Genomic DNA, 15,506 nt, shown 5'->3' on the forward strand with positions numbered 1-15,506 from the left:
CTACTTTATTTGCTTATTTAATGTAAGAGAGAGATAGATGGAGGTGGGGGGAGAAGTACCCTTGACAGGATCTGGCTACACTGCAGTCCTCCCCTAAACCTCCAAGTCCGCCAAGGTCGCAGACATATAGAGTATTTCTGGCCTGCTCCTGTTGACCCAGAATCTGTTTTTTGGTTGGTTTGTTTGTTTTTTGGAGAGGTTTTTGCTATAGGGCACGTGCGCTAACCAGAAAGACAGAGACAGAGAGACAGAAAGCAAGAAATTACCCCCCAGGGGGGATGGCCACGCCACAATCCCTTCTCTTCCTTTCTCCTCTTGGGATCTTGGGTACACACGCACATGTGTCTAGTGTGAGTTTAAGCCACTGGGTCCAGGACTCAAACCGTGGTCGACTACATGGGAGTCCAGCGATATAGCCATTATGCCAACTGCTGGTCCCTGACTCAGGATCTGAACCTACGTCTCCTGTGGGGCTCCAGTATTGCAAAGGGGTACTCTACTACTTATACATCTATAGCTGGACCTAAAGTTAACATATTTTTAATTGAAAATTTATCTACTGAAAACATTTACTATTAATGTGGGCAACTACAGACCAGATATAATTCAGTTACACTAGAATCTCTACAATAATTAGAAAACCATGTTCCCGCTAGCAAGGCTTAAGATATATAAAGATAGTTTTTATCCATTTAAAGAGCTTTTTTGTACAAATCTCAAAATTATTCCTTTTAGGTGTGCTTGATATCATCATTTTAGGAAGTGATCATTTCTTCTATATATTTTATGAGATCCTAGTTTTTTGTTTTTTTTTTTTTAATCTGTTTCAGGGCCAACTGGCGGCATGGTGGTTAGGGCACTGGACTCTCACATGGCCGACTGTGGTTCAAGTCCCTGACCTGGTGGCTTGTTTTCTCACTTTCCTATTCTTTCTTTGTCTATCTCCGGTGAGCTCATGTGCCCTGTAGCAAACTGAAAAATGACAGTAATGATAAATACAATTACACACATAATTCTTAAAAGAAAATCTGTTTTCAGGGCATTTACTGGAGAAATATGAACTATTAAATGTTTTTGTAATATACCAAATACATTTTCGGAAATTAAGTTAGTATAGAGAGTACAAGAGAGAATTCATTTACAGAAAATTGGTTGGATGAGGCCAGCAGGTGGCGCGGTGGTTAAGGGAACTGGATTCCCACATGACTGACCGTATTTGAATCCCAGACCTGGCAACTTTCTTGCAATTCCCCAACACTCTGTCCCTCTCTGGTCAAATCAAAATAGATAAATAAATACATTTAAATAAAATAATTATTTTTTAAAAAGAAAATTGATTAGATATCATAGAAATTTTAGTTTCTAGATTGGAAACACAGAATAGTTTCATACTATCATACCTTCCCAATTTCTGACACTAAATAAATACTAAACTTCACAATGGTTAAACAAGCATAATCATGAAGGATATTTTCCCCCTGTGGCTGGCATTTTATTTTGAGAGAGGTTTTTGCTATAGGGCGCGTGCACTCGCCAGACAGAGAGAGGCAGAGAGACAGAAAGCAAGAAATCACCCCCGGGGGGCGGGGGATGGCCACGCCGCAATCCCTTTTCCTCCATTCTCCTCTCGGGATCTTGAGCATGCACGCACACGGGCCCGGTGTGAGTTTTAAGCCACTGGGTCTGGGATGCGAACCGCAGTCAACTACATGGGAATCCAGCAACATAGCCATTACCTCTCTCTCTGGTCAAATTAAAAAAAAAAAAAAAAAGAATAAACAAACAAAATTAAATAAATAACTATTTTTAAAAAATTAGATCTTCCAAAAAACAAAAATAACATTCTGAAAGTATAATTTTACTAATTATTTTTTAAAAAGAGAATTGCCATACTCTACATAAAATATTAACTTCGTTTTTCATACAAGTTACTAAAGCTGAACTCTAAGCTTTACTAAAAGTTGCCTTCCAATGTCAAGGAAATGGTTCAGTATTGGGATTAAAGAACACGGGATCTAGAATGAAGTCACTTGTAATAAAAAGCCAGTCCCTGGGACCAGCAAATGGTATGGTCAAGTCCCACATGAACCACAGTTCAAGTTCTGGACCTGGCAGCTCTCTCTCTTTCTCTCTCTCTCTCTCATTCCGTCCCTCTCTGGTCAAATTTAAAAATAAAAATAAATAAATAAAGTTAAATAAAATAATTATTTTTTAAAAAGCCAGCCCCACTTCCTTGTGTTCTTGCTCTGAGCCAGTCATATACCGTCTCTGGGTCTCAGTTTCTGTCTTCATAAAGTGATGATGATTACAGTATCTACATATCACACAGTTTCTGTAAAGATTAAGGGAATTAATGCATGTATTATATATTAGGATAAAGCCTAGAAAATATTACTTATAAAAGCTGACTTTTGATATCACACATTATACTCAAGTTCATAGAAAACACATTTAGCTAAGAAAATTATATTATAAAGATACACTTAAAAATGAACCTAACCGGGACCAGCAGTCGGTGTAATGGCTATGTCGCTGAACTCCCATGTAGCCAACAGTGGCTCAAGTTCCGAGCAGGGTGGCTTAAACTCATGCAGGGTGTGCGTGTGTGTGTGCCCAAGATCCCGAGAGGAGAATGGAGGAGAAGGGAATGCTGCATGGCCACCCCCCTCCGGGGGTTGATTTCTCACTTTCTGTCTCTCTGTCTCTGTCTTTCTGGCGAGCGCACACGCCCTATAGCAGAAACCTCTCCAAAAATAAGAAAAATGAACCAAGAAATGGAGAGATTATTTAATAAACTATCTTATTTGGAATTTTCAACTTTAATGAATAAATAGTAAGTAGATATGTTAGTAATCATAACCTGGAAAGTAAGTTGGAAACAAAGTTTTATTTTTTATGAGTATTTTCTATTTGAATTACCAGGGTTAAATATTCCAGTCCAGGTGGGCAGTTCAAGTGAGCTGGTGGTACGGGCATCCAGGGCATCTGTGCAGCGTCACCAGGCCTCTGGTACCCGGGCTGACTTTGGACATAAGCTGCTGGTACCATATGTGGGGAAGCAGCCTCGGTCTTAGGAAGTCCTGAAGGTACTAAAATAGAAATGTGAGTGATAATCTGTAACTGCAAAGATAAATGGAAACATCAATGCTTTTAGCATCACATTAGCTATCTGCACACTGACCTCACAGTTCAGAAATGCCGTATCCATGAAGCGCACAGTGTAGTCTCTCAGAGATTTTTTTGGCAAGATATGTGTGGTTTCAAAACCACTTCCATTTTGAGGGCAGTGGCCTGTGTGCAGAGGTAACTCATGGCCTTGCCTTTACCATTCAAAACTCAGATAGAAAACATGTTGGTTTTTTTTTTTAAATATATACTTATTTAATTTTATTTATTCATTCATTTATTTTCATTTGACCAGAGAGAGACAAAGAGAGAGAGAAAGTGAGAAAGCAAGCCACCGGGTCTGGGACTCAAACCATGGTAGGCCATGTGGGAGTGTCCAGAGTCTTAATCACCATGCCACCTGCTGGTCCCTGGAAAATATGTCTTTATACCTGAAAAAGTATAGGAAAACCATCCATGATCTAGATTCACCTATAAAGATGCCTTCATGAATAAAGAAGATGGCCTTGGGTAGGAAGCCCAAAATACAGGCTTTGAGTAATCTCTAGGATCAAAGTATTGTATAAAAATAATTCTGGGGGCTGGCAGGTGGCGTGGTGGGTTAGGAGTGCTGGACTCCCACGTGGCTGATGCAGTTCAAGTCCCAGACCTGGCAGCTTGCTTTCTCACTTTCCCTATCTCTCTCTTTTATTCTGTCCCTCTCTGGCCAAATTAAAATGAATGAATAAATAAATAAATAAATAAATGTCAATAAAATAATTCTTAAAAAAAAATTCTGGAATTCTAACAAATGGCATTCCCTGTATGTACAGGACTAGGGGAGGTTTTTTCCTCTCCAAGAGTATTTGGAAGGACTAGGCATGTTAATATTTACCACAGTTGAAGGGGAAATCACTCTTGGCAATATTTTCATTTGCTGTGTAGAAGTCAGAGATGCTGTTAGATATCTTAAAATGCCCGTAACTACCACCTGGAAACAAATATTCATCCCAAAATACTATAGCGCCACTGTAGACAAGCTCTGGTATAGAGGGAGAGGCATGCCATTCTTACTAGTACTTTCCAGGTACCTGTCTGTGTTAACAGTTTGCCTAGAATTTTAATTCACTGCATGTACCTCTTCTAAATTTCAGTTTTTAATCTATTATGGTATTTGGGTTCAAAATTTTAATTTAACAAGTTAACATTTTCAGTTCTCTTCTATATACAGTTTGAGTGATAAGAAGGGCAAAAAGTTATAACTGGAAAATTTTTCTTGAGTATTTATTAGGCAGAAGACATTTAACATATTTTAATAGCTTATGTAAATGGGTAATTGCAATGACGTAGAAGTTTATTTGTGTAGTAAAGGCTATCAATTCCATAGTAACAATGTAATTTCAAAATACTGTGTTTATAATATTTTATTGGGTCACTGAAAAAGTCATGACACATTTTTGCATAGAAAAACATAGAAAAATAGGTCACAGCTTTTCTAATTACCCAATAGCAGTCAAGTCCATGTAAAAGCCTTAGACTAGGTAACACAAGGCAAGCAGATGGCATGGTGGTTAAGACACTGGATCTCACATGGCTTTAACCACCAAGTCCCAGACCTGGTGGCTTGAAAAACACCCAGGTACGTGGGCATGCCTGCATAAAATCTCAAGAGAACAATGAACGCAAAGGGATTGTGGCATGGCCCAGGGGGTAATTTTTAGCTCTCTTCTTCTTTGTGTCTCTCCTTTGAGCAATATTGCCCAAAAAACTAAAAAATGAACAAAGGAACAAACAAAAAAGAATAGGCAATACATTTAAATTGATCATTGTGACAAAATTCATTCATCATTTAAAAAATAAGGTTTAGCAACAGCTTTACACCTCATACTAAAGCTTTATACACACAGCTTCTATAATGCATTCCTTTTACAATGACCAGATATTTACAGGTTATCTATAATAAGCTCAATCATAGAGCCAGGTGACATTAGCCATCAAGAAGACATTCTGCTCTCAGGGAGCTTACAATTTATTTCTGGGAGAAAGACAATATTTTCCTTTTAAAAAATTTTCTACGAGGTGTGTGTGCTTATCTCACAGAGACAGAGAGTGAGCAAGCAAACATCCCCCAAGGGGGATGGCCATACCATAATCCTTTCACCTCTCAGAATCTTCAGCACACATACATGCACACCTCGAGTGGTTTTCAAGCAGCCAGGTCCAAGATGCAAACTGCATGGGAAGCCATGTGGAATCTAGCTGCCTTAACCACTCTGCAACCAGTTGGCCCAGGAAAATAAATTAAAAAGAAAAACTGATTGACCAGATATATAAAATATACAAGGGAGACTGCAGAGTATGAGGTGTTTAGACAGATACAATTTATGTTGAGATCTAAAGCATTTCAAGAGATAAGATTTATAGGAAGATCTGCTAGGAAATGCTCCAGGAGAAAAGAAAAACAAATGCAAAAACTCTGAATTGTCAATGAATTTGACCTGCTTGTCAAAGAGAGCAGACATGATAAGAGAAAGGACGAATGAGAATGGCTGTTAGTAAAACAGTAGGAAGCAGTTGATGTAGTGAGGCCCTTAGTAAGGAGTCTGGATTTTATCTCAGTTGTGATGGGCAGGCATCGGAGAACTTTAAACAGAAGAACAAATTCCATAATCTCACATTTTGTAAAGTTTTTAGAAGTTCCAAACATCAGAATTTACAATGAGAAACACTGTCACAGATAATCAGAAACTTAAAATATATACAAGATAAGTTAACAACAGATTTAATGTCATAAAGAGAAAGTAAATATTTCATTTACTTACTTTGTTTGGCCATGATTTAAGTAATTCTGAAAAAGAAGACCTAATATTAATATATTGCCTATGCATTTATAGACCAATTAAACACAATTGTTGAAAAATACATTCTAAAAACTATAGTCGTACCATGAGGTATTTTTCTTGATTCATCTAGCCCAGCCTTATCCAGTCATTTAAACCTTTTGGTCTTGACGGTCACTGCTTTATTCTCACTGGAGTAAACACTTATTCCGAATACAGGTTTGCCTTTTCAACACACGCTGCTTTAGCCAAAACTACCACTCACGGATTTACTATTACACTGTCATGGTATTCCACATAGCACTGCTTCTGACCAAGAAACTCACTTCACAGTGGGGGAAAAAGCATGGGAATGGGCCAAGGCTCATGAAGTTCACGAATCCTACCCTTTTCCCCACCATTCTGAAGCAGTTGGCCTGACAGAATGGTGGAATGTCCTTAAGAAAATTCAGTTACAGTGTCAAGGAGGTAACAGTACCTTACAGGTGTGAGGCAAAACTCTTAAACTGTGTACAGTCTGAATCAGGATTTGATATACGATACTGTTTCTCCCATAGCCAGGCTTCACAGAATCAAGAGATGGAAATGGGAGTTATTCTACTCACTCTTACCCACAGCGACACAGTAGCATCTTACCTGCTTTCTGTTTAATGTGAATTTTGCTCTACTGGCTTAGAGTTCTTAGTTCCACAGGGAAGAGCACTTTCACCAGGAAACAGCAATGATTCCACTAAACTATAATCCAAGTTAAGAGACTGCCATCCAGCCACTTTGGGCTTCTTGTGCCTGGAATATAGGTCATCTCTTAAGGGACTCCTTAGCATTACCATGTCCTGTGAGTACAGTGAAGGGAAAGCTACAACGACTCAATACAGGCAGAACAAAGAATGGCTCAGCCTTTTAGGAATAACTGTCTGGGTCCCTCTACCAGGTAAAGAACCCAGATCAGCTGAGGTATTTGCTAGAGGCAAAGAGAAATGCTAGTGAGTAGAGATGGTTATAGATACCAGTTACCACCACATGGCCAATGATAGAAGGAAAGATTGCCAATGCCATGATTATTTTCTCCTTATTTTTCTAGGCATAACGTGTTTGTGTGTATTCCTGTTTCCTTTCTTAATTCTTATTCTGTAACATAAGATATATTAACTTTATGTCATAGTGTTTAATTATTTTTCATTTGAATCATAATATATGTTACTCAATATCGAGGACAAAAGCCATTCAAGGACCTTAACTTTTCTTTGAGGAAAGAGGTTAGTGCATTTTCAGTTGTGCTCAGAATAGTTATAGCATGTTAGGTGGAATTATAATCTTGTTTTGCATTTATTTAGAGAGTAAGTATAGTTTAAGGAGATACATATAGGTGTCAAGTTGATAAGAATTGGACTTGTGGTTAATTTTATGTGTCAGCTTGACTAGCCACAGGCTAAGATGAAACCTTATTGCTGGGTGTGTCCACGGGTATTTCTGGATGGAAATTTCATTTGAACCCATGGACTGAGTAATTAGGCACCACTACCTAGTGTGGATGGGCTTCATCTATTCCTCTGAGGTTATGAATAGACCAGAAAGTGATGGAAAGAGAATTCACCCCATACTGCCATGTTGCCTGGGCTAGAAGATCTCTTGTTCTCAAGAATCCTTCTCCTCAGGCCTTTAGATATAGACTGGGTACACAAATTTGCTCCTCTGGTTCTTAGAATTTCAGACACAGTTCAACTGATACTATTGACTTTCCTGGGTCTCTTTCACAGACCACAGATTGTGGGATTTTTTTATTTGGCATAAATGTAACAAGTCAATTTCTTACAATAAATCTATTTCTTTCATATACATCCTAGTGTTCTAGAGAACCCTGACTAATGGGATGGATCTCTCTCAAGACAATATGGTTTGAATGTCCTTGCCAAATTTTATGTTAAAGTTTGATTGCTATTGGGACCAGCAGTTGGCGTAATGACTATGTCACTGGACTCCCATGTAGTTGACCATGGTTCATGTCCTGGACCCAGTGGCTTAAACTCATGCCAGGTATGTGTGCATGCGTGCCCAAAATTCCGAGAGGAGAATGGAGGAGAAGGGATTGTGGTGTGGCCATCCCCCCTAGGGGGGTGATTTCTCACTGTCTGTCTCTCTGTCTCTCTCTGTCTTTCTGGCGAGTGCACACACCCTATAGCAAAAACCTCTCCAAAAAAGAAAAAAAAAAGTTTGATTGCTACTGTAATGGTATTAAAATATAAGGCCTTCCTTGTTTTGCCACTTTCCCTCTCTCTTTCACTCTCACTAGCTCTGTCCCTCTCTGTTCAAATTTACTTAGTTTTTTTAAAATAATTTTTTAATTTAACTTTATTTATTTATTTAAATTTGACCAGAGAGGAAAAGAGTGAGAGAGAGAGAGGGAAAGCGAGAAAGCAAGTCACCAGGTCTGGGACTCAAGCTGCAGTTGGCCATGTGGGAGTCTCAATAATCATGCCATCTGCTGACCCTATCAAATTTAACTAAATACATTTAAATAAAATAATTGTTTAAAAAATAAGGAAAGAAAAATAAAAAGAAAGGGGCTGGCAGGTGAATGGTGGTTAAGGGTGCTGGGCTCCCACATGGCCAACTGCGATTTGAATTCCAGACCTGGCAACTTGCTTCCTCACTTTCCCTCTCTCTCTCACTCTGAAATGTTCTGTCCCTCTCTGTTCAAATTTAAATAAATAAAGTTAAATAATTTTTTTTTTTTTTAAAAAAAAGGTATGAGGCCTTCCGGAGGTGATTAAACCATGAGGGCAGAACCATCATTAATAGATTAATACCAGCATCCAGAGAGGGGGTGAGTGTCTCTGGAGTGGGTTCTTGATAAAAGGGTACCTTTGGCTCTATTTATCTGTCATATCCTTGCGTCTATCTTTTAGTCATTAGATGACCCTTGTCAGATGTCAACATCATACTCTTAGATGTCCCAGTCTCCTGAACCATGAGTCAAATAAACCTCTGCTCTTTATAAATGACCCAGTACATGATATCTGATAGAGCAGGAGAAAATGGACTAAGCTTTCATTCATTCAGTAATTGATTGAACTATGTCCTGGTTGCATTAGTTAATTAATTTAACACGGTAACATAAAATAATTGCTTCAACACTCTTCCTAAAAAACAAATTCTGGAAAGATTTCAGGACAAGAGAAAATCTTGTTCAAGAAAACGAAGTCTGTAGTAAAGTCAAATCACTCTCAGTAGGACTGTAATTACTCTAGGGCAAATATATTTTTTAAATTACAATCTAATTACTGTATACTTCTTCTTAACTCTGTTATATGACCACTTTGAAGTAAATTGAAGCATCTCATACTATACACATGCAAGTACATCTCTTAAAATAATTCTAGCAGAAATCTTAAGTGTCCTGGGCCAGCAGGTGGCATGGTAATTAAGGTGCTGGAATTTCCACATGACCAACCACAGTACAATTCCTGGACCTGGTGACTTGCTTTCTCACTTTGTCTCTCTCTCCTTTTCTGGCAAAACTCATGTGAAAAAATAATAATAATAATAAATTAATTAAACAAATCATTTTTTTTAAAAAAATGAAAAATTCTTTAAAAAGTTTAAGAAACTTTAAGCACAATTTGTATTACAGCTATTAAATAATCTTTCTAAGAGGCCATGGATTTGATGTGAGCTCCAATACTAGAACCCCAACAGATCCCAAACTATTATAAAATGGGGTCCCTTATGCTAAAGTTCCATATCACCAAACTTAAATGAAATCGTTTCTCTAAGAATGCAGAAAGAAAATAGCCAAATCTGCAAACAGATCAGTTTTATCAAGCATAATAAGGAAGTCTTCTCTGCTTTAACTTTTACAAGGACAGTAACACATTAACCAATCCACTTTTGATATCATGCTGTTGCCTAGTTCCTGCTCAAGCTACCGTATACAATACAACTCTTGTGCCTTGCCCAATGTAACACCTATTTTTGGATGAAATGCTGCTGTATTCGAGAATTGGTTAAAAAAAAAAGTTAATTAAATCTTTTTTATATTTGTTGAATTTTTTGTTTTGACACAGCTAAACCCTTCTCTTAGAGACCTGGCATTTCTATCTTATTGCTTTCTTTTTTTTAATTATTTCTTTAATTTTATGTATTCATTCATTCATTTTATTTATTCATTCATTTACTTTAATTTAACCAGAGAGAGTCATGGAGAGAGAGGGAAAGTGAGAAAGGAAGCCACCAGGCCCGGGACTCAAACTACGGTCAGTCATGTGGGAGTGTCCAGCGACTCAACCACCATGCTACCAGATGGTCCCCCTTACTGCTTTCAAAAAGTATTAATATAAAATCTGAAACCCAAAGGGTTCTTAATTTCAGAAGATCCTAAAACTACTGTGCCTATGAATGAAACACAAACTAGATGTGGTTTATTTATCTGCACTTACTTGCTCACTGTCTAAGGCAAAAATCTCCCTTCTCACTCCCCCAAAACATGAGATAAACAAGTCTGCATTCTTCTAAAGTCCCCAAGTGGAATATAAACTCTTGTTTAAAAACAATTACAAGATTTTGCACTGGGTCTCTGGCCGAGTGGTAAACGCAGATGGATCCCACATGGCCAACCCCACAATTCGAGTTCTGGACCTGGCGGCTTGAAAAATACACCAGGCGCATGTGTGTGCATGCCCAAAATCCTGACAGGATGAAGAAATGAAGAAGAAGAAATTACGGTGTGACCATTGGGAGGTGGGAGGCTTTCTCTCTCTGTCCCTATGCCTATCTGGCAAGCACATGTGCTCTACAGCAAATTGTTTTTTGAAAAGTACTTATGAGAATTGAGAGTAGGGGAGGAGGAGAAGATAACATTTCCTAAGATAAGTCACGAATCAAATAAGTTCCATGTTATTCAGGATATATTTGTAGGCACATTTTGTGCATTTAAAAAGGCTTAATTAGGGGGCTAGAAGGTGGCTTAGTGGTTAAGGGCCCTGGACTCCCACATGGCTGACCATGGTTTGAGTCCTGGACCTGGCGGCTTTTTCTCTCTCTCTGTGTCTCTCCCTCTTCAAATTAAAATAAATATAGATAAAATAAATATTTTTTAAAAGGCTTAATTAGCATCTAAAAGAAATAAGATCTCATCTATTGAATTGTGGTTTTAGTAAAAGTTAAGCACAGCAAGAATAAACACATTTACACAAATGATTGGGGCAAGAAGTTGGTGAGCATTTAGTAAACCAGACTTGTAAGATCTGAGATGAAAGGGGGGTGACTGAGAACAATTATAAAAGCAAAGTATCTTATAATGGGGAGTCTTCCTATAAAAATCCACTCTTACAGCCTCAAGAAAACAAAATTAAAATCTTTAGAATCAGTTTGTGACCACCTTTTATAGTATTTCATAGTAAACCTTGCAAAGTAAATCCAACTGTAAAGGTGGTGGTGAAGTAGTCTTTAAAACTGACAAGCAAGCCAAACAGCTAAATAAACAGGAACGCTTTAAATCAGTTCTTCTCGCTCCATGGCTTTATTACTCCGGAAAAGTCTTTCCTGACAACCCAGAGCTCCCTCACAATTTAATGTTTCCTTTCCTCTTAACAACGGAGGAATCTAAGCCCTTAGATATGAAATGGTTACTTAATGTCACCCAGCTCACAAGCTCAGTGCAAATCATCATTCATACCCTTTGCACTCATGTTCCTATTTCACAGAAAAAGAAAAAAAAAAATGGGATTCTCGGCCTGGCAGGTGGCATAGTGGTTAAGGAAGCTGGAGACCTAGACCTATGTGGCCGACCGTAGTTCCGAGTCCCAAACCTGGCAGCTTGCTTTCTCACTTTCTCTCTCTCTCTTTCTTCTACTCTGTCTCTCTCTGGTCAAATTAAAATAAATGAATAAATAAATAAAGTTAAATAAAATAATTCTTCAAAAAATTTTTAAAAAAATGGAATTCTTGGGACCAGCAGTTACCATAATGGTTATGTCGCTGGACTCCCACGTAGTCGACGTGGTTCCAGTCCCGGACCCGGTGGCTTAAACTCACGCCAGACACATGTGCATGCGTGCCCAAGATTCCAAGAGGAGAATGGAGGAGAAGGGATTGCGGTGTGGCTATCCCCCCTGGGGGGTGATTTCCTGCTTTCTGTCTCTCTGTCTCTCTCTGTCTGTCTGGCGAGCACATGTGCCCTATAGCAAAAAAAACTCTAAAAAAAATGGAATTCTCTCAAAAGATCAACGTTCATCGAAATAAGTTGAAGATTATCTTTAAGGCATCTTTCTTATACTAGACAGAAAAGGCTTACATTTCAATTTACCCTTGTGGCTATTTAGTTTTTACTGCATAGGAGACATTTTTCTAAGCACTTTTAATTTAATTTTATTTTTTGGAAAGATTTTTGCTATAGGGCATGTGCATTCATCAGAGAGACAGAGAGACAGGAAGTGAGAAATCACCCCCCAGGGCGGATGGCTATGCTGCTGGGTCTGGGACTCGAACTGCAGATGAGTCTAGCGACATTTGAAATATGAAAGCTATAATTGTTAGGACTGATTAACTAGAGTGCTTTGGCTTTTAAATTTAGCACCAGTCAAGATAGTGCCATCGTGTGTATGTGTGCATACCTGTACACAAGTGTGCATATGTATATTCTCATGTATAATCATATAAATGCATAAACATTCACTTGGTATACAGCTTGTACTTTGCTTTTTTGAGAACTACCGATTGAAGGGGCCGCCAGGTGGCGTGGTGGTTAAGGGCACTGACTCCCACGTGGCTGACTGTGGTTTGAGTCCCAGATCTGGCAACTTGTTTTTTCACTTCCTTCTCTCTTGCTCTGTCCCTCTCTGGTCAAATTTAAATAAATAAATAAATAAAGTTAAATAAATAATTACTCTTTTAAAAAAAAATAACTATTGTTTGAAGGTATCAAGCACATAAGATACTGTACCAGAAACTAGGAAAAAATACGGAGAGTGCAATAAACACAGATATTTCCCAGCATGTTATATGAGCCATACATTATGTATAATACAGATATAACAGTATAAGTGCACGTGTAGATATACAAATGCATCGAGTATTAGGAATAAAAATAACGGTGCTATAAAATAAATGGTTATGGGGGCACTGGTTTGGATGGGCATGTTGATGGCGGAAGGAATTCAGGTATAAATTTTTAAAAGTCTAAAGTCAGTCCTGGGGCTGGCAGATGGTGTGGTGGTTAGGGGTGCTGGACTCCCATATGGCCGACTGTGGTTCGAGTCTCGACTTGGTGGCTCACTTTGTCACTTTCCCTCTCTCTCTCCCCATCCCTCTCTGGTCAAATTACAATAAATAAATAAATAAAGTTAAATAAAATAATTATTTTTTTAAAAATGTCTAAAGTCAGTCCTGAAGCTAGGAGGAACCTGGGCCATTCGAGGAAAGATTTATAAGGCTACCAAGCAAAGGAGAGACATCCTTAGAGGTGAGGATGAAGAGGGGCCTGGAGCCAGTTTACCATGTCTGATGTCTCCACCTGCACGTGGAGTTCTCACAGGCCAGAGCAGGGCCTTGTTCAAGACAAAGCACTGCATCAAGCCTTCCGGATTCAACGACCAGTGTACACTGTTCTTTCTTTCCTTTGAATCAGTAAAAACACCACCGTACAGATACGAGGGCTGCTTAATCTACGGCCCCACCCAGGTACGTTACATGCCGCTCTTCTATCCAACTGCAGAAATCTATTTATCTCGTTTTTTCATTCTCTGGTGTTTGTTCATTGTTCAAAGCCCTACAATAGCCACCAGGTGGTATTCAGAGAAAATTGTGCAGTAGTTTAAGAAAGAAAAAGGAGGGACCAGCAGATGGTGTAATGGTTAGGTTGTTGGACTCCTAAGTGGCTGTGATTTGAGTCCTGGACCTGGCACCAGGTATGTGCACACATGCCCAAAATCCCGAGAGGAGGATGAAGGAGAAGGGATTGCAGTGTGGCCATTTCTGGCTTTCTATCTTTCTGTCTCTGTCTGTCTCCCTTAGGAGTAAACACACCCTAGCAAATACCTCTGAGAAAGAAAGAAAAAGGAACCTGTGGGGCTGGCAGGTGGCATAGTGGTTAAGGCACTGGTCTCTCATATTGCTCACCATGGTTTGAATCCTGGACCTGGAGGCTTGCTTTCCTACTTTCCCTTTCTCTCTCTCTGGTCAAATTAAATAATAATGACTATAATAAATGAAATAAAATAATACTTAAAAAAAAGGAAGAAAAAGGAAGCTGGAAACTGCTTGTACTATAGGACAAGGCTTCCTTGTACATCATGTGTGTGAGATTGCTAACCCAGGAGAACCAATGACTGCTTGTTCCTGGAACTGGGAAGTGGGCGTGCCTAGACTTCCAGGAATAACGGCAAATAAGAACAAAACACATGGGAAAGCAGATAATGAGCCAAGGGAAGAGGGGACCTTGTCAAAAACGAAAACAGGAAAAGCCAACTTTACTTTCACTGAATGCTTTCTGTAGCGCCAGGCACTGTATAATAACATGACATAAATACCGGTAATACTCTGTAATTCTTCCAAGTGTTACCCGATTTCAGGAGTGAGGCAACAGAAGGAACAGAGCTATTTAGAAACTGGCTCAGGGCCTGCAGCGGCGGGATTCAAACTCGACTGACCTTTTCCCCTTCCTCCGGTATTCTAGAGTGCGTGTATTCTGCAGTTTGGGGCCCAACCATCCCGCCAGTTAATACTTACTGTTCAGGGCAGCGAGGAGGCCCTGCTAACCGTCCTTTCTAACACCCCCCATCCCTACCCTGGCGGCGCCTCCTGGGCCCCGGCTCTGGCCTTGATCCAGGGCTGCTGTGGGCGAGGGAAGGAAAGCCTGAGGCTGCGCAGAAGCAGAGTCCTGAGAAGGGTTTTCCTGCAGGGCCCGCTGTGCTCTTGGAACGGCTCCGAGGGGAACCAGGGGGCGCCTGCAGCCCCTTGCAGAGCCCCGGGGCACTTCTGGGGTAGCTGCCCGCTGCCTCTGGCCACTGCCCCTGCCCCGCCCTCTGACGCAGACACAATGAGGGTCCCCTGTTCCCCTCCCCCCAACTCCCAACACTCCCCAACCTGGCGGACCTGCGGCCCAAGGCTGCCCGGAGACCGTGGGACTTGCGCCTCCCAGAGGCGAGCGCGAGCCGAAGCCCGGGATCCTGGGCGCCCAGCTGAGGCTTTTCGCCCTTTGGCCTCCGGACTGCCGGGCACAGCTGTTGCTCCAGGATCCCCAACGTCAGTGGACGAGGAGTGACCTGGGCGCAGACACTGGGCGCGCCTGGTGTCGTTTCCTGGTTCCTACGTTTACAATAGTCGTAGTCCCCACGCTGGCGCCGGGTGTCCCGCCCGCTTTCTTGTTCCTGGGAGAAGCCCCGGAGACGTTTGTCCTGTGGTTACAGACAGCGAGGAACGGGGACTGCAACACCTCCCGGGCCTGGAAAGTCCTCGGCTGGGGATGGACCTGAGAACTTCTTTACTCCGGTTTTGACCCTCACCCGTCGTCGTCGCATTGCTGTGATGTTTCCAAGTGGGAGAAGTAAAGGACGGTTTAGGGTC

General features: G+C 40.3%; 1 protein-coding gene across 4 annotated transcripts in view; it reads right to left on the reverse strand.

The window, feature by feature from the left end:
* Nucleotides 1-14,964, reverse strand: part of LOC102497714 (phospholipid scramblase 1) — a 33,315-nt gene extending 18,351 nt beyond the window's left edge. For 2 of the 4 annotated variants that reach the window (XM_014585345.2, XM_014585344.2), the window contains exons 1-3: nucleotides 14,670-14,964; nucleotides 5,928-5,953; nucleotides 2,920-3,089 (exon numbers count right to left, since the gene is read on the reverse strand). In XM_014585345.2, the coding sequence (XP_014440831.1) occupies nucleotides 2,920-3,089; nucleotides 5,928-5,940 (183 nt within the window). In that variant the 5' untranslated portion in view covers nucleotides 5,941-5,953; nucleotides 14,670-14,964. The remainder of the gene's footprint in view (nucleotides 1-2,919; nucleotides 3,090-5,927; nucleotides 5,954-14,669) is intronic. The other 2 variants (XM_014585346.2, XM_014585347.2) reach the window with 2 other exon arrangements.
* Nucleotides 14,965-15,506: the final 542 nt, after the last annotated feature.

The sequence above is a fragment of the Tupaia chinensis genome, unplaced genomic scaffold (genome assembly GCF_000334495.1).
Source record: "Tupaia chinensis unplaced genomic scaffold, TupChi_1.0 Scaffold149537_1, whole genome shotgun sequence".
Classification (NCBI taxonomy): domain Eukaryota; kingdom Metazoa; phylum Chordata; class Mammalia; order Scandentia; family Tupaiidae; genus Tupaia; species Tupaia belangeri.